The sequence below is a fragment of the Gavialis gangeticus genome, unplaced genomic scaffold (genome assembly GCF_001723915.1).
Source record: "Gavialis gangeticus isolate Ggan-Ray unplaced genomic scaffold, GavGan_comp1, whole genome shotgun sequence".
NCBI lineage: Eukaryota > Metazoa > Chordata > Crocodylia > Gavialidae > Gavialis > Gavialis gangeticus.
In genome coordinates this window covers 54,830,545-54,854,649 of record NW_017729024.1, presented here as the reverse complement: position 1 = coordinate 54,854,649, position 24,105 = coordinate 54,830,545, and the positions used below count along the sequence as shown (strand labels likewise).

The following is a 24,105-nucleotide window of genomic DNA, read 5'->3' as shown; positions in this document are numbered from 1 at the left end:
GGGGGGGGGGGGGGGCGGTCATTTGCTTTAGGGAATTAAAGCCTTTAATTAGGGTAAACCTCAATAATTGTGTGTGTGTGTGTGTGTGTTAAGCGCACAATTTTTATTATAAACAAAATATTTAAAGCAGGTTTGGAGAGCAGCCTGCCCATGGCAGCCTGGTGTTGCCTCTGCTCCTCCTCAGGCTGCTCCAGACCGAACCACCCCGTCCCGCCATCCGGGCCCCAGTGCCCGGCTGCCTAGCCTGAAGCTCAAGGGCCTCAGTAGGGCAGTGGCGGCTCCCTGCAACCTGTTGTGCTGGCACCTGCTTCCCACAGGATTGCACCGTGCTCCAGTTCTCCAGAAGCCGTTGGCACTCGCGTTGCGCTCCAGTCTGCGTGCTTGTCTTGGGGGCACCTAGGTGTTAAAGCTTGACAGTTGTGCGTATGTTTGCTGCAGCGCAAGTGCTTCCTTCCCTCCCTTTCTTGGCAGAAAGGCAGAGCCTGCTGAGGGCGTCGGAGAAGATGAGAGCTCCTGAGCAGCTCTCCAGCTGTCACTGTGTGAGCCCCGAAGACTAATGCAGAGAATCAACAAGAACGTGGTTTTGGCGCTTCTCACTTTGACCAGCTCGGTGTTTCTTCTGTTCCAGCTGTATTACTATAAGTACTACTTGTCTCCAAAGGTAAAACAAAACCTCAGCCTGCAGCGCTCAGTTCAGCAAAAAAGCATTGGAAAAAATAGTACTTGGTCCTTCAGTGCTGTCTACTTTTGCAGTTAGCCCCTGACAAATAGTCCCTTGAAATGAATAATTGTTACCATAAACCTGAGACGTGCAGAGGCTGAATAACTTGTCCTAGAGGACACCAGGACTGTTGTGGCCCTCTGTTCAGACGGTTCTGCCCACCAGAGGAGGAGCAATTGGGTATTATGTTGAGTTGGCTGGAATCCAGGCTTTTTTTCCACATATTTAAGCTCAGTCTGCTACCTCAAAGCTTTTCAGGCTCCACATGCATGCCCACGAGGTAGTTCTGAGTGACTTAGTATGGAAACTAGGGTCAGACTGGGCGCATCTACACTTCCTTAACGGGCCGTAGTTACAGAGCATTAAGTTTAGTACCTGTAATAACAGGTACTAAAAGCACTACTGTGCATTAGTTCAGATGAACACTTTTAAAGTGGTGGTTAATGCCCATTGGACTAACATGCGCATTAGTACAGTTTTTGCCGGCTGTGCTAATGCGCAGTAGAATTAGTTCAATGGGCATTAAGCATCTTCTGTAGATGTGCCCACAGAGATTTTTATGAGACTGTTCAGGGAAACAATAAAGTAACCACTATGTTTGTAGCCTGTTCTGTTTTTGCAGAAGCAGTTGTCCTTATTACCTAATGTTCAGTTATGAAATTTTTGAGAGATTAAAAGTAAATGTCTGCTTTCTGTGTTCTTACTGTGAGCCAAACAGCATATGAGACCACGAAGGCAGTCTTAATGTAAATAGAAGTGAGATATTGCCATTCATAAGAATCTAAAAGTATAGTATAAGAGTTCCTGCTTTCATTTGACTTCCTACCTTTGATTTTCTTTTTCTTTTTCCCACACGGGAACAGTTTTATTCTGAGAGACGAGGTTCTTTGGGTAAATCAGATATCTTTTATTAGACCAACTCAAATAATTGGATTATTCAACGCATTCTTAACACTTTATGGTACGACTGTGTGGCTTCCTCCTACGCTATGTTTGTTTGTTCTATACAAAGCTGTACGTTAGGAATCATTGTCCATTAATTATCCAGAAGTCTGCAGTGTGAGCTGTATTACCCTCATCTGCATTGAGTCTGTAACATTAACATTTTCTCTCCCCAACTTAAGTATTTCAAACCATTTCCTTGATAAGATGTAACACTCATCCTCATAGGGCATGTCCCCATGAGCAGGAATGTGCATTTCCCCAGGGACAAGTAGTAGTGGCACAACTTGTGCTGCCGCTGCTTGTCCCTGGGGAACGTCCACGTCATGCATGCTCTGGCATGCTGCATATTGTCCTTGGTGGGGTAGGGGAGGCTGGGGCCATCAACTGTGCTGGCCCCAGCAGTCTTACCTGGGGACCTCCAGGAGCTGCAGCCACAGCTCTCCTGCAGTAGGGAACCTGGCTAGTAGCTGGAGCATGGCTCTGGCCAGCCAGGCTCTAGTTTTGGGCAGCATGCACTGCTGCCATGTGCACTGCCCCACTGTTTTTAGACATGGGGTTTTTTGACCCTGGGATCTCCTGAGGTCAACCCCTCCCACCCCCCACACACTGCAAAGTAGCAGTGTGGGAAACACCTGCATGTGCAGCATGTGGTGCCGCCAACCCATCTGGTGCCGCATACTGCACTCCCATGCTCATTTGGATGCACCTATAGTGTTTTTCTGAGCTACTTGCATTTGTCATGTCCCTTTTATTTTTACTTTTATTAATTGGCTCCTCACGTGGGAAGCTGCTTGTCCAAAACTCCCTTTGGTTTGCATTGTCCATCCAACTATATTTAAACAAATCTACTGGCCCTGGCTTTGTACTCCATGTTGTGCTTAAATGATGAAAAACTGCAGTCTAAAATGTTAAATGAAAAAACATACCAGATTTAAAAGAAAAAAAAAAAGACTAAGCAGCCAACATTTAGCACTTTGTAGCTGTCAAGATATTTTCCTCTTTTTTCTTTTTTTTCTTGCTAGAATGGACCAGCTTTTTCAAGAGTCAAAGGAAGCCAGTCAGGGCAGGATAACACAAGATGGGTATGTAGTGTGTTGATTACAGCATCTTGCAAGTCTCCAAGAACTCTAGTAAAAATGCAAAGTGTGGGTGCAGGTCTGCTTCCAGTTAATTCAGTGGGAAACTTGTTCCAATTTAAACAGCATCAGGCTTGACCTTAGAGGTTTGAATATGACCAGGTAAGTTCCTGGGAGTTGCAGGTCCTAACCTCTTACAGAATGTGTTTTCTACATCTTGACCAGACTTCTAACAGGTTCTGTTTATTCTTACAATAGGTTTACTAGTGCAATGCAAGCTTCTTTTTTCCTCCAAAAAATAAACAGCTTTCATAGTCTAGGAAAACAAATTTTAATTGTAACCATATTTACATTATTCTTTAAACAAGCTCAACATATATCACTAGGGTCAGAGAATGAGGTCATCCAGTATGCATTATGGCCAGATTCTGGCTGTTGAACTCTATACCAGAAATGCTTGTAGCCATTTTAACCTCTCAGAAATTTGGGTGAGGTAGAGGATGTCTCTTACTGGCCTGATATGCAGTGTAATGATGCTGACAACTAAAAGATACCCCGCTTCAGGTAAGCAAAGTTAAAAGCAGTGAGACTATTTTTTTGAAATTCCCAGTTCTTAAAAGGACATCAAGCTGGGTTTTTAGCTTTGGGGGCTTTGTCTCTTCTGTCCCCAACACACTTGGAGAAAGTCAAAGCAGAAGCAGACATGAGGACTGTTCGCTGACACAGAAATGCCTGAAGATTCCAAGAAGTGACAGTCCTCATAATCAGCAACATGGTGCCGTGTGACATATATGGGACGTAATGTTCTTTCTGGTCCAACTGCCTGCAGGCAGAGTGCTTCCCTTTAGCTCTTACTTTACCCTATTGGAGTGTTATTAACAAAGCAGAATGCTCCAGACATTTGCCTGTGGCTCACTGCAGGTGTCTTCCCAACTTTCAGCTAATCCCTGAGGGATCAAGTATTACATTATTCTACTTGGCTGAATCCTTCATGGATTCTTGACAGCAGAACTCCTTTTTCCTGCTTGTTTTAGTGTAAACTTGAAGAGCCTTTCTTCTCTGAAAGGTGACAGCAAGGATGGTACCTTTTTCTGCATAGAACCGAGTCAAATCTGCTTGCTTTAATGGCAATAATAAAAATTTTAGCACTTTACTCTCTTGTTAGTCGGGCTGGCTCTTTGGTGTTAAGAGAGCAAGAATCCTTTCTGTTTTTCCCTGAACAAGATCCAGAGAACAGTTTCCTAAATTTCATTTTTTGCGCTATATCCTGATTACTTGTGTTATCTTTACCCCTCTGCTGAAGCCAGTGGCATTGTAAAGGTATTGGAATTTAATCTGCTTAAATTGGATGGATTTATATAGAATGTGGAACTCAACCCACCCCTGCATGTGTGTGTGCACACACATGCATGCACATGCGTGCGTGCGTGCGTGCATACCCCTGTACCATCCCGCAATGCCAGGTTCAGTCTACAGAGCTGTTAGTGAAGGGAGGGGGCAGTCTCTTTATATGGCCCTGTTTTACCTTGAGATGCAGTGAATCTAAACTCCACAAGGCCATGTTCAGTCATGCTTTTCAGAGTAAAACTTTACAGTGAGGCCTTTACTTTTAATTGACTGACTTCATCCTTCAACACTGAATGAAATTAATTTCTAATTGCTGCCATGCTGTGATTATATTGCTGTAAATACTGTTTTTTCATGTTCTGCGGAGAAGTGAACATGCCGTATTGAAAGTTACCAGTGTATGAGTCAAACTAACAAATCACTGTAACATGCATCTTCTTGTTAATATATAAGTCTCTTACATCTTTGTCATACTTTATAATGATGACTGTCAGAACACTCTTAGTATATTGAAGTCCAGAGACCACACTGTACATATGCTTTCCTAACAGTGCATATTGTATTTATGCTAGAAGCTATAAAATGACAGGAGAAAGTTGATAGAAAGTAGCTAGTATGATTTCTCAGCTTCTGTTTACTGGAACAACCAAACAGCCTGGTCATATAAACAACCCAGGTAGTGTCTATCTGTGTTTGTCTGATAACACAGACTCTTGATAGTGTTAGTCTGTCCTGTGGCAAAAGCTGTTATGAAATATATATCTCCTTTGCTTTCTTTTTTAGTTTCTTCATTGGTAAATAAAGTTAATGCTTATCTATGTTTCTGGTGAGGTGATAAAATTTAATTAGATAATCTGAGTAATGATTTGAAGACCTAAATGCTAATTATAGTGAGATATAGTGTTTGTCAGTTATAATTATAAACTTCTCTTCCTCCCATGTTTGAAGGGTTGACTCATTCAAATGACTATATAAAAACTGTTGAACAGAATTTTTAAATGTAGACTTGTAAAGAGGTTAACAGCCTTCTGATTTATAGGGACGAAACAATTTGTAGTTTCAGAAATATTTTCTTATATTGTTTGTTAACTCTAAAAGCAGAAAAGGTTTTAAATGTCTCACAACCCTTAGAGTACTCTTTGTCGTGCTTATAGATTATCAGACAATATCTTAAAACTAGTCTTATCCCCCCTCTCTCCTGCAGAGGGCTCTGTTGTACAGTATAAGTGCTATGAGCAGAAACACTGGCATGATAAATTTAAAATGTGTGGAACCTGGATGGGAATACTCCTGTCTGTCTGTGGAAGGGCTTTGGCACATAGAGTCAGTCAGTCTGCCTATGTGAAGGATTTTACTCTCATGTATGTCTCAGGGCCGCACCACTTTTCTGTACATGCACTTCACTTTTGCATGTAGCTTTGGACCTGACAGACTTCTCATTACAGAAGACCATTGGAGATGCTGGTTCCGAATACCAGTGGATTGTTTATTTTAAAATATTTATTTTACATGCTTAAATAAAAGGATTTTAACTTCTTTTTTTCTACTCTTCCAAACAGCATGTGGTTAAGAAATTCTTAAGTTTAGTGTCCAGTCACAACGTACCAGTGTATCTTATTGATCCTTTGGTTCTGGGACTAATAAATAAAGACGTCAAGCAACTCAGAAGTTCTTCTGATGGAAGTAGCCCAGAATGCAAGTATTTCTGTGCTCCAAGGGACTTTACCACATTTGCACTACTGGACAAAACATGGAAACATGAAGTAGGTTGTTTTTCTTAGTTCTTTTTTTGTGCATTATGATGTACCCTTCCATTATAGGGTTGATAGTTGTTTAACAGAACATTCTCTTATTTAAATGCTAACAGAGGGAAGATTCATGGTCTGGAACTGATGTCATGGTATTAGTAGTGCATATAGGCTTTTTCAGAAACTTCTTGTGCTGAAAGCTTTTCATGTAATAGCCCACTTGAGATATAAGACCTGTGGGTCCCTAGAAGAGAATAACTGCTATCAGCAATGAGGGAAGTCATATGTAATGTTTGAAAGGTTGAAAAATGAAGAATCAGTTAGATACCCCTGAGGCAGCGATTCACAAAACGTGCAAGTCCTTTGAAAGATGTTTAAGAGGTGGATATCTTTCAAAAAGGAGAGACCTACCTGAAAGGGACTGTTTCATTAGAGACAGCTACTGGATACTGAAACATTTTTGCTTGCCAGTTAACTGTTAGAGTCTGTGCTTTTTGTTTCAGTAGTATAAGATTTTTAAACTCTTTGTGATGGTATAAAATCTAGGTCCTATTTTATTTTATGGTAAGAAGAAAAGCCAGGAGGCCAAGATTACTGCAGCAGCTCAGTGCAATTTTAGGCTTAGCACAGTAATGGAAGAGCTCTCTGGTTTTCCACAAAAGGGGAATTCATAGTATGGGTTTATTCTGCACTACAAAACTAAGAAAATCTTTTAGAAAACATTAAAATGTTTATTTTTGGCAATTGTCTTGGCTCAGGTGTGCAGAAGTTTTTAGGGAAAATAAAGTTACCCCCTTTTAAGGATTTAGGAAAATTTCTGGAATAGTTAGGGCTTGATTTCTGATCTACATTGTACAGCTGGAAATGAGGAGCAGCGTAAGTGTATGAAGAATTGGCACTTATGGTACTTATGCCTTGTTTTTGCTCACTTTGCAACTCAGGTTCTTTCTCTGACTCTTAGACAGGCTTATTTAGATCTGCTGAGAAAATGGGGTTCCAATGGCTAAAGATTCAAAACAAAGACCCCCGCTTGGAAGGGATGGATGACCTCTCTGGGATTGAAATTCCACTGCACTATATCTTCAGATTGGCATCTCATGCCATCCACGTGGTAGTCTTTTATGAGAGGAGTGGCAACTACCTCTGGCATGGCCAGTTGCGGCTAAAACAACACATGGACAGAAAATTTGTGCTTTTCCGGAAGCTGCACTTTGGTCGCTACCCTGGAGCTTATGAAAAGTAAGTTAAAATATAGGAATAAAGAGAAGGATGTAAAACCTCTGATCCTACTTTCAGGTTCATTACTTATATTAGTAGTCAATCATTCATATTTTCAAAGGTGGGTTATGAAACTCAATTGACATGTTCATTTAAAATGTAGGTAAATTAAACATTTATGAAAATAAATCCAAAGCAGGGATTTTCTCTAATTTATAGGTAGAAGAATCGAGATGGGGGTGAAGTGTCTTAACTTGGAAATGAGATCCTGTAAGGGGCTAATGCAGAACTTGTTAGTGGAAGGATAGCATTCTTTTGAACAAGTATCCATGGTCCATCTTGCCAGGAGCAAAGTTAATTGAAAAGCTCTGGTTGTCATCTGATATCTGAAATACTTTGTCACATTTACCCAAAGAACCTTGTCTGTCTTGGAGTCAATATGACGGACAAAATAGGGATCATCATATTAGCGGTATTTGATATTAAGGAAATAATCTCTTTCCAGAAGTTTTGTGTTTAGATAAAGAGCTGAAATCCTCAGCTTGGAAAAAACAGGGCCTATCTTTGCAATAAAAGCCTGGTTAATAGTATCTAGTGACAAATATTGGAGCATGCTGATTAGGGGGCTCTCTTTTCTGTCATTACCCGGAGCCTCAAATGCATGTGCACCCATTTTATCCAACCCTCACCCATATTTATGCATGCTGGAAAGGAAACCCATATTTATGCACAGGTATGAAGTTTTGCTAGTCATCAGATTTAGGTTCACTTCAGAACTCCATAACGTATTTGGAAAAATAAGTGATTTTTTGGCTATCTCAGCATGCAGACGCATCTAATAAATGACTTAAGTAGCAAAAACCCACTTTCTTCACACCTGACTAATGTAAAAATGACCAGCTAGAATTTTTGCTTAAATGTTGCAGAAAATCTGGAATGGGTATAATTAATTTCAGTCACAATAGCAGCAGTAACAGAATCTGATTGGGCATCATGAAATCAGTTGCCAGTGGGTCACCTAAAATGCCTTTCATATTCAGAGCATTGACCCTCAAAACACCCTTATTGATTTTACAAAATACAGTACTACTTTCCTCTAAAATATGGATCATAAAGGAGGCAGGTTAAGTAACTTGACTGGCTGAGATGTACTGAGTCTGACTAGGTTCACACTGCAGTCAAGGGTGTGACTGCAGCTTGTACAGAGGCATGGAAGCTAGTTTTAAATCAGCCTGTATATGTGTGCCCAAGCTGCGGATGCATTCTTGACTGCAGTATAGAAATACCCTGTTGGATTGGGTAAATTATGTGCTTTATAAGGCTGTACCCCTTTATAAGCTATCCCCCTTCTCCCATTTTTTATAGTCATGGTAAGAGACTGAAATAGGTGTGTTGGAAGAAAGTGCCTTCTCTACAGATTGTCGCCAGTATTGCTCAGGATTTCGGCTTGATTAGATTAAGAGTTTACTACATCTTTTCCTTCAAGCCCTGATTCGGAGTCTTTTCTTTTCCTTCCAATGAGTTTTGGATCAGGTACAATATGCATAGTAAAATGGTGGTGCCAGGAATAATAGCAATAGAGTTTTTCGTATAATAGTGTAAGAACCTGAAGAAAGTTACACCTCTGGGAAAAGTGATTGCTCAACGCCTGGAAAAAATGAAAGAGCTCAGTAATGGCTGACTGAAACTCATGTGATTTGATTCTGTCTGTTTCTTTTTCTATGTTTGCTTCTTGTGAGCAATCTTTATTCTGTATTGGCGTTCTAGCTTTCCAAGTTGCCTTCATCTGTTCAGTGTTTACAGTCATAGTATTTTTGCATAGGAGAGTGGTAAATCCATAGGCTAATTACAGTATGTACGAAGCCAGATATATACTGTGAGGCTTTGAGAGTGATATTCCCATAGACTGTGTGAATGTCACAATAAATCAGAACAGAAATACTTGCAGGTTAAAATAAACTGATTCATTTTTATTAAGTAGTTGTCATGAGACCTACCTTAAATCTTGGAATCTCAAACTTGTTACTTGTCTTGATCTAATGTCCAGTGTATTAACTGTTAAATACCACTCAAATTGTCATTGTTATGAAAGTAAGGAAGCCTTTAAATTCAAGGGCCAAGATTTTTTTAAAGCTAAAATAGACTCCTGAGTCCATACATATTTAGGAAGCTGAATAAATGATCTGAATTTTCAAATGTGTTGAGTAGTTAGCAGCTCCCAAAAAAGTAAATGGAGCTGTTGGTCCTCAGCATGTTTGAAAATAAGGTCACTGATAAGGTGCCTAAATAGGGGTTTATGAGTCTAACTTTTTAAAACCCTGTCTTTTTATATCTTAACTCATGGGGAATATTTAAAGTAGTTGTCACACTATTTTTTGTCCTGAGTTGTGTATTTAGATATAGGATCTACTATATGAGTTAATGTATTTGAGTAGCTTCACAAACTGATCCGTAGAAGTGGCTCTTGTTTTATCATGGCTGATGTATTCTTGGACAGGAGAATGATGTCTGTCTTTCTTTCACTACAGGCTAGTACTTCTCCCTGTTTCCATTGATGAATTGAAAGTTCAGATTCCTAAAAATCCGTCCCAGTTTCTAGAGGAGATGTCACATGCTAGATTTCTTGAATGTAGGTACAGAGAAGCTCGGGCTTTCTTTCAGGTTAGTGGTAAGCAGGTAGTGTTTCCTCTGAAATATAAATTCATTTGTATTGCTACGTCCAGATCCTAAAAACACTTACCTATGTGCTTGACTTGAATGAGATTAGCTAGGATAAGGGTCTTTATTCTCAGAAGCTACTAAAATGGAATAACGCCTAACTAAAAGCAGTTCCATCTATTCACAGTAATAGAAATGTTTCCACGTTTGAAACCATACGAAGAATAAATACATAGTTATAACTTTAAGGCCCCTTTTATGCTACCTAAGTATGTAAAGTGACTTTACTGTAAATAAAGTCCCTAGATGGAGACCCTATCTTTTGTGTTTAGGTTTTGCTGTCTAACTGTTCTCACAAATTCCCAATAGTAGCAGCAATTTTTAAACTTCTGGTCTTTACAGGCTTGTTCATGTATTACTGTGCTGCAGTTTTAGTGCTTATATTTGAGATAATGTCCATTCAACAATTCTTCCCCCCACCTCCATCATTCAGGTGCTTGTGGCCCTTTGAATGACAGTTTGGGCTGAAATTTTACTAATCCAAAGTAAAAATTTGTTAAGGCTGATATCTTACTTTATCCCAATGTTGGAATAGAAAAATTTCCGTGTGTGTGTGTACACATGCATGCATGGGTGGATCTAGAATTTTGAAAAGGGGGGTGCAGATGGTGAGATGCATCATCACATATAAAACAATATACATTTTTCTCCAGTTAAAAATAAATTAATATGTTAGGGGTTTAGGGCTGTATTACTCAGTTTAAGATTGAAGCAAAAACAAATACAACTTCATTGGAATGAGCTGAAACAATCTGCAGGGCTGTGAAATTGGAGGCTTTACCAGAAGCAGCTGACAGACAGCACAACTGCAGAATAAAGGATAGCTTGATTGGTGGAACAACAAGACCTGTGGAACGAAGAGTTTAGAAGGGATCAGGTAAATTATAATGTCCTCTGAAGTCAAGTGACTCCCTCAGCACTGCCTGAGTAGAAATGCTGCTGCCACTGCCAGGCAGTTGGCTTTAAACTTTGGGTAGACCAGGAATCAAAGGAGGGGTGCAAGTGCACCACCCCCCACCCCAGATCTGCCCCAGCGTGTTCTTGTGTGCTCTGTTATCTTGAAACTGACCTAGCTGTAAAACCTCAAAGTTGGCATAAACTTAGGCCTGGTCTTGTAGTCTTAATCACTGAGACTACTTACATGAGTAAGTAGTAATTGTGTGGTAACACTGCAAGGTCCTTACTCAGTGAGGATTTGTTCCTGTATGGTTTTCAACCGATCTGTTTTAGAAATGCTGCTATAAAAGTTTAAAGACTACATATTCTGCTAGATTTTTCTGCTGAGTTTTTAAACGTGCTTCAAGTTGTGGCTCCAAACATAGGCATTCAGCAGGATAGATTTTTATCCTTCTGCTTTGGCTGCAAAGCAGAGGTTCCCAACCACCAGGATGCAGCCTGGTACTGGCCGTGAAGGGTTGGCTGCTGGGTCGTGGCATGAGCCTCCCTGCTTGGACCCCTGTCTGTCTGCCCAGGTGAACGGCTTCTGCTGCCAGCAGTCACATGTGGGGTTAAAGCTGGGTGGCGAGGCAGCTGGCTCTGTGTGCCCTGTCCCACTCGTGTGCCTGTCTGCAGTATAAAAAAGGCTGGGAACCACTGCTGCAAAGGATGTGGGAATCTAGGAGGCTCTTCTCTGTTCCCCTGTCCAGCACTGGAACACAGATGCAATCCCTCCATCCAGTCCTTTCTGGAGTATAATGGTGGGACAAAACACCCAATACCAAATTACTTCAACTCTTTTTGAGGGACCCATCCACACCGAGGGGAAATGAATTTGTCCTGCAATCCTTAAATTTTTACAATTAATCCTTATTCATGCCAGTCAGTCATAACTCTGTATTCTCAGTGCCCCCATCATCAGTGTTAAATGGGTGTAAGAGAATAAATTTGAATCCTCTCTGAAAGAAGAATAGCAATGGGCATGCATCATTTTGCACTGGAGGCTTCAGGAGTTCTCTGAGTTGTATGACTTTCACCATCTCCAAGCTGTGTCTTCTGAGGCGGAGACGAATCCTGTACTGGGATGTTTGCATTTTGAAATGGGTATTTAGCAGCTGACAGTTATGCACTCAGTATACTTGGTAAAGTGTATTTTAATGTCTGTTGTTTAGGCTGTATTGCTTAGTATTAATATTCTTGTGTTACAGAAGATCTCGCAACATGGCAGGAGGTGGGGGGTTGGGTGGGCATGCGGGGTTGATGATGCAATTCATTGTTAAACTCTTCCTTATATTTCTTTCTTAATAATGGGAATTATTGCCAATGTATAAGATTAATGTACAGTTGTACCACTGGGTGGCACCAAAGAATTTTTAAAAATTGTGCTGGAAATCATGGCAGTGAATCCAATTTTTGTCCCCAGTTGTTGTCATTGGGAATCTTTTCTCTAACTTCACTGAGAGCAGGGTTGGGATCAATATTCATTATTGTTCAAAAGAGTAAGTATTGCAGTGATTTGTGACAATTGCATTTATATATTTATCAGTTTGGAAAACTTAATAAATGGAAGGGAGGCTTAAACAGAGGGAACTTTAGGTTTTAAGAGAACCTTTCAAAAGTTAAGGTGCAGGTACATGTATGTCTGAAGGTAACTTAATGTTCATTAACTCTTTAGCTGTACCCTGATGATACCTCCCTGGATGCAGTGGAATTCAGGAAAAAAGCAAAAACACTGCTGCATTTGGCTGCCCTAACGCTAAATAACTTAGGAGTGAGATTCTGGCTGAGCAGTGGAACATGCCTTGGTAAAAAATATCTTTACTTATGTTGTCTTGTTTTTCAACACGTTGCAGTTTTATTTGAAATATGAAATATTTCATCCTGTTTAGTTTCAATACCAAGCATTGAAATTAATAGGAGAGTGCATGCAGTTGATAGGTAGCATCTGTTAAGTATTTGAAAGCAGTGTCAAATACACAGTTCAGTTAAAATAAGCTTTTACTATTGAGTCAGAAGGGGAGGGTTCCACAAACTAATAAAATAATCCCTTTCTAGAACCGCTGTAGAGCTTAATGCTTTGAGATGTCAAACAGGCCTCATGTGAAATGGTAAATATTTCTGCCAAAAGCAGTTGTTCAGTGTATTGCATCACTCCAAGTAATATTGTATTGTAAATTAGAAAAATGGCAAGATTGAAGGATCTTTATTTTGTTGCAGTAGAACAGGTTTACTCAAAGTCCTAACAGTTTTGGAGAAGATGGATAGATGTGAGTACAGCTGTTCCTTGTCCTCATGACCAGTTTGTCTCTGCAGAGTGTAGCAGAAGACTGTTTGCCACCTCCTGTGATCCTGGTGCAATATGACACTTCAATTTTTGCCTTGTTTCAGCTCCAGATCTGACTTCACTGTGTCTCTGAACTCGCTTCCTTTGTCTTTTTTTTAGGCTGGTATAGACAATGCAATATTATTCCTTACAGCAGAGATGTTGATTTGGGCATCTTTATAAAAGACTACAAATCTGATATCATTCCAGCATTTTGGAAGGCAGGATTACCACTAAAGCACAAGTTTGGCAAGGTGTGTAGCTCAGTATATGAACTTTTATCCTTCACTGTTGTAACAACTTTCTCTCGAGGTTTATGCCCTCAGAATATATTTCCAAATAGTTTGCATGGGGAAAGCTCTCTCAAAGTGTTAGTGAACAACCAAATAAAAGCAAGTTGGCTGGGTGTGGGGACTTACTGGGGAACAGCTGATATGCAGTACCTGTTTGTGTGCCTGGAGTTGCACTCTGATAAGTGAAAACTGAACTGGGGAGCTTCACTCTGTTTCATTCAGAAGTAAGATGCCTCACATTATCACTGAGTAACTGCAAGCACCCGTTTACCATATGACAGCTGTCCTACAGATGGTCCACATGGTTTGTCCATTACTTGATCTTGCAACTGTTTATACAGAAACTCAGTTTATTTGTATGATTACTCTTGTTGAATTATTATATTTTTCTGGTGCAAGGGCAGCAATATCTGTGTGTGTTTGTAAAGTACCTTTTATAATGGAGTCCTAATTCTTCTAGGAGCCCCTGAATTTTACCTTAATATAATTATTTTGATAACATTAAGAGACAATGCTAAGAAAAGCAAGGCTTCTGAGGTGAGGTAATATATTTATTGGACCAACTTGTTTAGCTTCAAAAGATAGGAGACATGTTGGTCCAATAAAATATATTACTTCACTTAACAAGCCTTGCTTGTCTCACAATTCTGCGCCATCATCACTACTGTAACAATACCAATAAACTAAAAGGGATTCTAGCTGTGTTTAAGGTTCAAGAGAACTTTAAATATCAAGATGGAATGTTGTTTGATACTGAACCTGCTTGTAGGGGTATTAGTCTATGTAGGCCTGCTCTCAAAGCCAGCGTCTTGGGCTGCAGTTGATAGATACAGCATAGGATCATAATGGTGAAGCAAAGAGGAAATATTATACAAGTCAGGGAAAGAGGAGCCCTTTGAGGGGGGAAAAATGTTCAGAGCTGATAACTGAAGTGATTTATTTAGGTCAGAGTAGTTCAGACATACCAGAACATAAGATGGTGGATGCCAGGGAGGTTAAAGAAAAGGGGATCAATCTCTTTAGATATTTGGTTCAGTGCTATCCCTCTAAATCATCCATCCCTGCCACTGTTGGAGACAGGATACTGGGCTATATGGACCATTGATCTGACCCATCGTGGCACTTACTATGTTCTTAAGTACCTGGGGCTATGTATAGCCATGTCTAATCTCCCAAGTCACTATGTTTTTGTTTAAGTTGGAGTACAAAAACTGATTATTGGCTAGTGCTAGTGGACATTGCATTTGAGAGAAAAAGATTGCCCAGTCTGAATTGCTTTTCATCAGTCATTCATTAAGTTTATTCTGCTCTTGTATGTGAAAGTCTGTCTCTCTCTAATGTTCAGTCTTTTGATGCTTAATACATGGTTTGTCATAGTTTCTGCACGAGTTCTAGTTAAGTACTCCTGTGAGATCTGAGATCTGCAAAAGCAAGGTTAGAGTTGAGTTGAACGCAAATCACCTTCCATTTGTAGTATTTCTAATATACTATATTCAGGATGCAGCTTTTGAAATCTGAACAATTTGATCTTTTGGGGGAGGACTTGTTAAAGGTATCTTCTTGGCAAGGATTTTCTCTTCTCTTCTTTCCTGCTTAGTGTGAACTTTGGTCCTTCTGAAGAGAGTTAGCCACAGTATCTCCTTTAGTTAGCCAAGAGAGGACTCCAGAGAGTGCAGCGACAAGATTTCTTTGAAACCTGCCCGCACAAATAAATTGTGTGCAACCTTCTGTTTTTCCTTATGGTTATGATTGAGTACCTAAGATGTACATTTGTCTCATAGGTAGAAGACAGCTTGGAGCTCTCCTTTCAAGGAGAAGGTGATGTGAAACTTGATATTTTTTTCTTCTATGAAGAGGATGACCACATATGGAATGGAGGAACTCAGGCCAAATCGGGCAAGAAATTTAAGTATGAATTAGATTCATATCTATTGAAGGGAAAAGTAGCTAAATAGTTTTTCATATTTGAATAGTAATATTTAATGTATTGTAACCATACAGTATTATAGAATTGGTAGTTATAGTAGTTAGTTTGATGCCTAAGCAAGCAGGTGCTTCAGGAAGAGATGAATCTATAGAGATTTTGCATTGTGACAGCTAGAGAAATGGAGAGCATGGCACTTATGTGCCTTGTCAGACCTGTGCTGCATTCAAGCATTGTCAACTCACTCTTCACCAGTGTTGGATATGCTCTGTCAAATACAGGTTGTCTGGAATAAGGTTAACTTCCATTTGAATGGACAGGTAAAATAGGACTCAAGCTTGCACATTTTCCTTCTTTTACGGGCAGGCCTTTATTGCATTTATTAATTTTTCAGTGAGCAATAATTTTACAAGCATCTGTGTGTGAGATTAGGGATTAGGGCAGGAGGCTTGTCTGCCTTTACAAATAACGTAGTGTTTTGGGGATTCTGTGGTAATCGCTTTTCCCGATAACATTATCTCCGTAATATAAACTATTACAATAAAATGCCTCTGTCATTTTGCTTTTTTTAATGTTGTTGCTGTTGTGAGAGTGACTGTCAGTGAGATTCTCTGTACTTTATTGTTTCTTCTGTTAAATGTGCCAGTAAAAAAAGGGGATTTTGCTGTTCTTCTGCAGTTTTTCTCAGTGAATTGAGAGTTAGTTTAGGCTCTCTCCATCTTGCTCATCATTTCCAGTAATAAAGGTTTTGCAGACCAAATTAAGACCTGTGTGACACCATTATCTTCCAGTTTATTCCCTGAGTGCCTTTGCACAGGTGTAGCTAATTGAAAATTAGTAAACACTGATGCACAAGACAGTGTTACCAGTGCTCTCCCTTGGGTGCCTTGGCTTTGCAGGGATAAGGAGTAAATTGCAGCAAAAAGTTATTTTAATCACTGAACTGAGAAGGTAAGAGTGTAAATTGACAAAGGGAATCGATTTGTTGAGTAAATGAGATGCTATATTTGCAATTTTACTTTGAGAAATGACTGTGCTGTCCCTTAGGATGTATTGACCCTTAGTTTTTCCTCATGGAGTTGTGGGGGTTTTTACCCACGTGGACAGTTAAACTTTCCTTCGCTGTATGCCTGCATGTCGCACCTGATTTGTGACATTGAATTCCATTCCAAAAGAGCTGATGTTACTTGACAAAATAATCTTGCACCACTTATTGGGAGGGTGGGGCTTGAGAGCAATGGTTTTTGTTCCTGCAAACAGAGAGGCTGTGTGTCGTCGTTGTCGTCGTCCCCCCCTCCCCCAAGTTCTGAGAACAGACATTGGCTTTGAATTCATGCTCCAGCGGTTTGCACCGGGTGCTGTGCTACTAGTCTTTCCAGATGATACAGATGTTCCAGCTGCCATAGATTAAGAAAAAGGTTTCTTCTAATGCTCTTCACATTTTTTTTAAACAAAGTTGGCAAGAGGGGCTGATGACGAAGTGGATTTTGAAAGTAGTAAAATATAATGAAAACTGTAAATCCTACAGTGCTGCTTTCTGTATATTTAAAATACATTTAATGCCTACCAGAAAGGGCATATAGAATAGCTGTCTTGCTTAAGAAAGGCCCTGAGCAGTGATAGAGAATGTATGTTCAGAACACTTCATCCTCACTATCCTCCAGTACAAAATAGCTTCTCAGAAGGGGAGATGCAAGGGAATTTTTTTGTCATTCAATGGAGCACTCTTTAGTTTACTTTTAAGGCTTGTTATACCAACCACCATTAGGTACTTATGTTTTATAGCCCTCAGCTCTTTCAGGATGATTTTGGAACATGAAGAAATGGAATTGGTAATCCAAACCAGAAGTGATTCATTTTTGGTCATATTACAGTTTCATTCTTCAGTTTGAGATGAGTTCTTAAGAATACTTACCACCTCAAAAGCAAGGTATTTTGGAGATGTGAGAATTCCTAAATATCCAATAGAACACTACAGAGCTTCAAAATTAATTATTGCTATATGGAGTTCTGTTGTAAGTGCATGGAGTGTTTATGGTGAAGACTAGGGCTACTTGCAGATGTTGAAAACAAAACAAAAAAAAATGCTTTACTGCAAGAAGCAGCATGTTACTTCAACCCAGCTCTGCAGTGTCTGTATAGATAGGGTGCTTCCTTTTTGATGCTTTTATCTAATAGCTAATTCAATCAACTATTAGATAAAAGCACGAAAACCCCCCCCACTAACGCAATCTATATAGACATCAGGCGACCTGGTTCCAACTAACACGCTGCCTCATTTGGACATGTTCTGGGCTCAGTGTGGGAGGGCTCAGAGTTTAACATTATAGCGCCTATTTATTTTGTGTTTTGGGGGTGGGGGGTTTAAACATCTGCAAGCAGTCTTTGGGTTGTGTTACCACTTTGGTCATAAAGTCCAAGCCTTCAGAACTGTGAATGTCTGGATTGACTGTTTTGCTTCTAGAACAGGGTGGCATGCATGGCACAAGTGACACGCATAGCCTTTGTGTGTGGCATGTGACAGATTGGGGAGGAGGCAGAAAGCACAGCAGTAGATGGGACAGGGGAAGGGAATCTGAATGGCACTTGGGGAGGGTGCAGGGCTAATTTGTGACAGACCTGCCAAAAAGATTGGCCCTCACTGTTCTAGAATATGTGGTAATACTAGAATTTCTATGCTCTTCAGTGAAATGATAGCGCTTAGAAGCTGTGGAGATATTGTAGAAAAGCCACAATTTACTATTTAATAAAAACAGTAAAAAAAAGAAGAAAAAAAAAAAACTTAGGGAAATGGATAATGAATCTTAGCAGCATGGTAATATTGGTGTAGAAGCTTTATGATTTTACTCTATTTCACATATTTGGGTATCTTAAATGTATAATTATTTATAGCTTAATGTGTATTAACATTCTGTCTTCAAATTATGAATACAGTGCAGCTGGTTGAGGATCAACAGCATCTAAGACTTCTAATTTGATACTGAGTGCAGGAATATTGCTCCTTAGCACAAGAGGGCATGTTGCAGACTTCTATTAGGAAATTGGTAGGATTGAGCAGTCTCTCTTATAATACAGTATATGCCATTCTAGACTCCTTACTAGCTTATATATATAATGCCAGAAATAATCTTACCACTTCAGTCATGCATGAAGGCAGGGTTTCAACTCCAAGAAACTTGTCATTTTAAAAGATGAAGGGTGTTAGAAAGTTAGATGTTGGATGCTGCAGATGCCAAGTGTTTGAGCAGTTCCGTTTGGAGCATGTCTTGTCACTTGCAGTATTTGGGATTGTAGATCTTTTGTTTTTTCATTTTGTGAGTGTTTTTCTTGGGGAACCAGTTTCCTAACTTCACAGGAAATGCTTGGATGGATGCTATGGGGGGACACGGCCAGCCAAAAAACCCCCACAAGCTCTGTGCTTATCTTCAAGCACACAAAGTCAATGAGACCTCTGACCTATAAAAAGTTAAACATTTGTATATTTTCTGTATCTAGGCCTATAGTATGCATTTTTTATTTAAAAAACAAAACAAAACAAAAAACTTTTTAACCCAAAAAATCCAGTACTGTAAATTAAATTATATTGTGGGCATTACTGATTCAGAACAACATCTCAAATCCAGTAACTCCAAGAAAATATTTTCTAACTTTGAAAGAAGAAATTTGTGCAGAAAATCTCTCCTTTTTGCTTTTATGTCCATGCATTGTCTGCTTATTTCCAGTTGTAGATGATTCTTTGTGCATCTTTGGAAAATCTTAGTTTTTAAACATTCTGAGTAGAAAACTCTTCTTCAGGCAAAAATTCCTATAGTAAAGGGCATCACTAAAGATTATAGATTTTATTATTAAGTGTAAAAATGCATTTTTAATAAAGCTTGGCTAATAGTGTTGATGGCATTCCCACTTCGGTTGCTTTTTTTGCAGACTGTTTCAAACTTCAGTTCATTTGTTCACCTTTTAAATCATTCAGAGAAGACTCCCTTTAGAATATGCAGTTTGTATTTTATTAATAGCCTTTGCATGTGTGGGTCTAGTATACTTTGTTTCGCTGTGACACACAAATGTTTTCTGTGTGCGAATAGCAGCTATATACCACTTAGCAATTGATTGTTGTTGTTCCATTTTAATAGTTATTTTTTTCCCTGGATAGCTGGCATCTTTTCTGTGTAATATAAGTTAGGACTGACCACAGTGACTTTTGGGTACAGATCCCAAAGAGCTTAGTTATTGTTTTGCTTAAGTTGATAATTTAAAATTCAAATGGTCTCTGTCTTTTGCTGGAATTGTGCTGTGGTTTAAAATTGCTTTATTAAAGGGGCAAGCTATTTTTTAACATTGATCCGTCTTTCAAATATCTGTTTCTTAACCGTTCTGAAATTTTTAATTTTTTTTCTTCCTGCAACATTTTGTAATCCATGAAAGAGTTGAGACTGCTTTTCTGACTGAGAAAATGTTCTAACCAATGAGACTTAGGAGTGATCCCCTTTGCAAACATTAAAAGTTTCAGTATATTTTGGGTGGTAGAATGACACTGCATCACTTTCACCTGTGGAGCTTTATTCTGATCAAATGGAAGTCTTGGACCAGTGTAACCCATTGAACTCAATGGAGTTGTTGCAAATTTACACTGGGTCTGCTAATATGAGAAGTCAGGGTGGTTTGAAAGAATCAATTATTGAATATGCATGAGCAAAGCAAGAATCAGAAGCGTGTGGGGGATGAAATGGCACCTTAATATCGAGCGGCTGTTGTATGACCTGGCACTTTATTTAAACACAAGTGTCAGTGTAGAAATGGATGACACTGCTTAAGCAGTTTGAGGAAAGGTAGAAGCTTTTGGCTTTTTTTTTAAGCATTTCATCCACTCATTTCTCTATACCAATGTATTGGTGCACTTCTACATCATATTATTTTGCATTCATAAGCCCTTTATCCACCATTATTACACTTAACCAAAGTGCCAAAGTTTGTAACGGCCTCCTTTGTATTGCCACCTTGGATTTTGTTAGTGGTCTCATTGCCTCCCATTAACTCTTATGGAAAACAAACTGCTCCATATAACCTGAAAAACAGTGTTAAAGTATTGTGCGCTAAAGCATTAGGAAATACCAGAATTAAGGCCTTCTACTAGAGGCCATTGGGTGGAGGCCACAGTTCCTTTTACTCTCCATTTATCCATGGTCCTCTTCATATCTTGATAGCATAGCTGAGAGAATGGATCTGGCTTCCCTGCAGTGGGAAAATCAGCTTAGTGTAAATAAGACACATGTTCTTAGGATCTGAGAACCTAGATTTGTGCCCTATGCACTCTGTTGGATCACCTGGGGATTGCTAGATTGTCTCATTCTGCTAATGGTGAGAAAAGGAAAGGACCTCTGTAAAGCCCTTGCAGTTGCCATTGCTTCTTGCACCACAGCAGGTTTTGCTTTATTGGCCACATCTACAGGAGACACAAGTACTAAATGATCACGTAGTAACTGACGTTACTGTGCAGTAGCCTCCCCGAACAGCCTCTTGGTGGCGCTGACTGTGCAGTAACTCGTTGCTACTGCACCGTAGTAATGAGCTACTGCTCATTTGGCATCCTTTGTGTATTTTTAAAGACTGCTTATCTATAGGGGTGCAATCAGTGCAGTGCACTAAGCACATAAACATAGTAATACTCAAGCTTTACAATGATTGGTAATCCTTAACATGAGTGGAATGCTGTAGTGACTGACTAGGTGTCCTTATTGAATGTTATGCCTGCATTCTAGCCTTCTGTTAATGGTTGTGTTCTTTTACTCTGACATAGGTACCTGTTTCCGAAGTTTACACTGTGTTGGACTGAGTTTGTAGAACTCAAGGTACATGTGCCCTGCGAAACCCTCCAGTATATTGAAGCCAACTATGGCAAGGACTGGAAGGAACCTGTGAAGACATGGGACTGGAAAAGCTCTCCACCCAATGTACAGTACAATGGAATGTGGCCTGTTGATGAATGGGATGATGTCATTCAAGTCTACTGATCACCTGGATGTTACTAGAATGTGTTTGGTGCCATTGGACCTATCCAGTACCCCTTACTCCAAATTTTTAAGAACAATTTTCATCCATTTTCAAAGGAGATGTTTAATTTTATCTTGTGTAGCGTAGTACATGCAGTATCTTGTTATACATCTACATCAGGCATTCCCCCAGACAGCTAGAGAATGAAAGTTGTATGTTGCAGTTGAGCAGACAACTGGGAGAAAGAGGTAGAAGGATAATGATAGAATTGAAATAGTTATGGCAAAAAAAGTTTAAACTTGAGCCATGGCCAGATGGCTTGACTTAATTCAGTTTGGCCTCTGACCTTGGGACTTCCATTCTCCTATGGTTAGGGAAGTAAGTCATAGAGGTTGCTTTCCCTTGCAGAAAGGGGGGATTTGGTTTGCCTAGAGCAGTGGTAGCCAACCTTTTTGGAAGGAGTGCCACAAATTAGCCCTGTGCCATCCCCAGATACCACTCCCATCCCTACCCCCTGCATGATCCGCTGCTCTTTTTTCTGCTCTGTGCCCTTTCTCCCACTGTGCTGCTTGCCCTCTCCCCAATCTGCCACATGCCACACACCCAGACTGCCCTGGCCGCTTGTGGTTCTCATGCCACAGGTTGGCCACCCTTGGCATAAAGTATCCACATTAAAGTGATTATAGAAAAAAATAATTTGATCAACTGATGTGAAGCGCTCCTAGGAGCTGTAGCAGTCGGGTAAGTCTCAAAGGTTGCTGGCATATTGTTCAGTTACTCAGAGCCCATGTGACTGCATTGTGAAAGAGCAAAGATGAGCTATGTTGGGGATGCATATGTAGTCCTAAATAAAAAATTGGGGAAGACTCGAAAGCCTTTTGCACATTGGAGGACATCTGGCGCCTCCTCCTATTATGTCCCAAGGAAATCTGGGTTTGGAAGCCTGGTAACAAAAGAGAAGTTCTCTGTTAACCACTTTGTGTATGTGTGCTGGGGAATATTATCCACCGTTTAATTATAATGTGACGCCATGTGCAGCAGGTAAATGCTTCATATGACAGGCAGTCACTTATTCCATTCTTCGATGTTTTAATTATGGTTCTCAACCTGGGATTTGCAAATGTATTTTTTGTAACCATCCTTGTTTTCTTTTTGGATAGAAAGAAGTGGGGTGTTGAAATGTTTAAGTAGCACTTACTCTAATTTTTAAATGTAAATACAAGCTAATAATCTGTATATTACTGCTGCCATCTCTCAGATTTACAACAGTGTAATCAAAAGTCTCCTACTGGGTTAACACTGAACTAAATTTTACACAGGGATGTTATTTATTGTACTTTTGATCAGTGCACTAAACTTCTTCATTTGTACTTTGAGAGGAAGCTGTTGGTGAATAATTGGGTTGTGTTAGAAACTGCTTGAATGCATCTAGTGAGAGATGAGTCAAAAGTGCTCTCAGAGTGGAGTCAGCAAAGTTACCCTACTTTTAAATTGCTTTAGCCCATGTTGGAGGACAAGACAAGAGCTGGGGGGTCACTAATGGTATAACTGCCCAGTGTACTGGCACAAACCCTGCGGCACTTGGGTGCTTTCATTTGGCGTGAAGCATCCTTCATATGTTTATATACAAGTCTGAAGACGGTGTTTCCTTTTTAGAGCATTATAGCTGTATCCAAGTCACTGCTTCTGTCAGCTGCTGGTTAGATAGGACAAATCTTTGGTGTGTATTTAATTGTTATCTATCCATCCAGTTTTGCAGGTGTATGTGTTCAGGTTAATACAGTTTTGAAGAGCTAAAATAGCAGCTGCTATGTGGCTGTTTTACTGCTGCACCATTCCAAGTGCACTCTGGGGCTTCCCTGGGATTTATACCCAAGAGTGCACTGTACACTTATTTCCTGCCAACCTTCCCAGTTCATGAATGCTCCTGCCACTGAATTCTAAGTTAAATTATTCAGCATTTGGCAAATACTTTAAAAATTGTCACATCCCTAATTACCTAGAGTACTTTAAACACTATGGTAACCACAGGGATTTTGCTAAATTAGGTATGGGAAGAGGTAAAATTCTGCTGATGTGTTTACTTGGTGAGGTAAAGCATTGTCTGAAGGGAAGAGTTTTGTTTCTCAGGTAGATTTTGTTTTTTGTTTTTTTTTGCATTCTTTTCTGTTATAAATGGCTGAAGGCCAATTTTCTTATGATGTTATATAGAGCTCTATGTTGTCATGCAGTTTGGTAATTGAAAATGGTACAGTAGCTCTTTATGCTTTCTTTTTTTTTTAAATGTCACAGAAGGGAAAAGATAGGTACTATCAGGATGGACAGTTTGCAGTTTGTCAAATTTATGACTGTAACAGAAATAACAAAAAAATGCACATGCTCCAAGTGAAACAGTGTGTTAAATGTCTGACTTTTAGTACGGTATCTATTTAATTTATTGTACATGTTAAAATACTCTCTCTTCAGAAGATACAGATTGTATTTTGTAACACCAATTAATTAATTAAGAGTTTAGTTAACATGTCAACATTCTGAGTTACCCTTTGTGCTCTGTTACCTAAGGCAGGGGTCAGCAACCCTTGGGCCATGGACCAGATTTGGCCCACAAAGATTGCTCTGGCTCCTGAAGCTGCGATTGCAATAGAGGCCAGGTCACTGGCCCACCTTAGTGCCATTAATTTGGTCCACCACTGCTAAAAGGTTGCTGACCCCTGATTTGGAACAGTATTTTTCAGTACTGTTATTTTACTGTGAAATAATATGGAAAAGGTTTTGATTTTTTGTTTTCTATTGTTTATTGACTGTGTTTTACCTTGTACTTTTATTAATAAACTCTGAAAACAGTGATAGCTGCTCAAATGTCAAAGA

General features: G+C 39.6%; 1 protein-coding gene across 1 annotated transcript in view; it reads left to right on the top strand.

The window, feature by feature from the left end:
• FKTN (fukutin) overlaps window positions 1-24,105 on the top strand; it is a 24,445-nt gene extending 340 nt beyond the window's left edge. The window contains exons 2-10 of the mRNA XM_019517093.1: window positions 472-661; window positions 2,689-2,748; window positions 5,649-5,852; window positions 6,799-7,076; window positions 9,584-9,716; window positions 12,385-12,514; window positions 13,153-13,286; window positions 15,107-15,234; window positions 21,044-24,105. Coding sequence (XP_019372638.1) covers window positions 557-661; window positions 2,689-2,748; window positions 5,649-5,852; window positions 6,799-7,076; window positions 9,584-9,716; window positions 12,385-12,514; window positions 13,153-13,286; window positions 15,107-15,234; window positions 21,044-21,257 — 1,386 coding nt within the window. The 5' untranslated portion in view covers window positions 472-556 and the 3' untranslated portion in view covers window positions 21,258-24,105. The remainder of the gene's footprint in view (window positions 1-471; window positions 662-2,688; window positions 2,749-5,648; window positions 5,853-6,798; window positions 7,077-9,583; window positions 9,717-12,384; window positions 12,515-13,152; window positions 13,287-15,106; window positions 15,235-21,043) is intronic.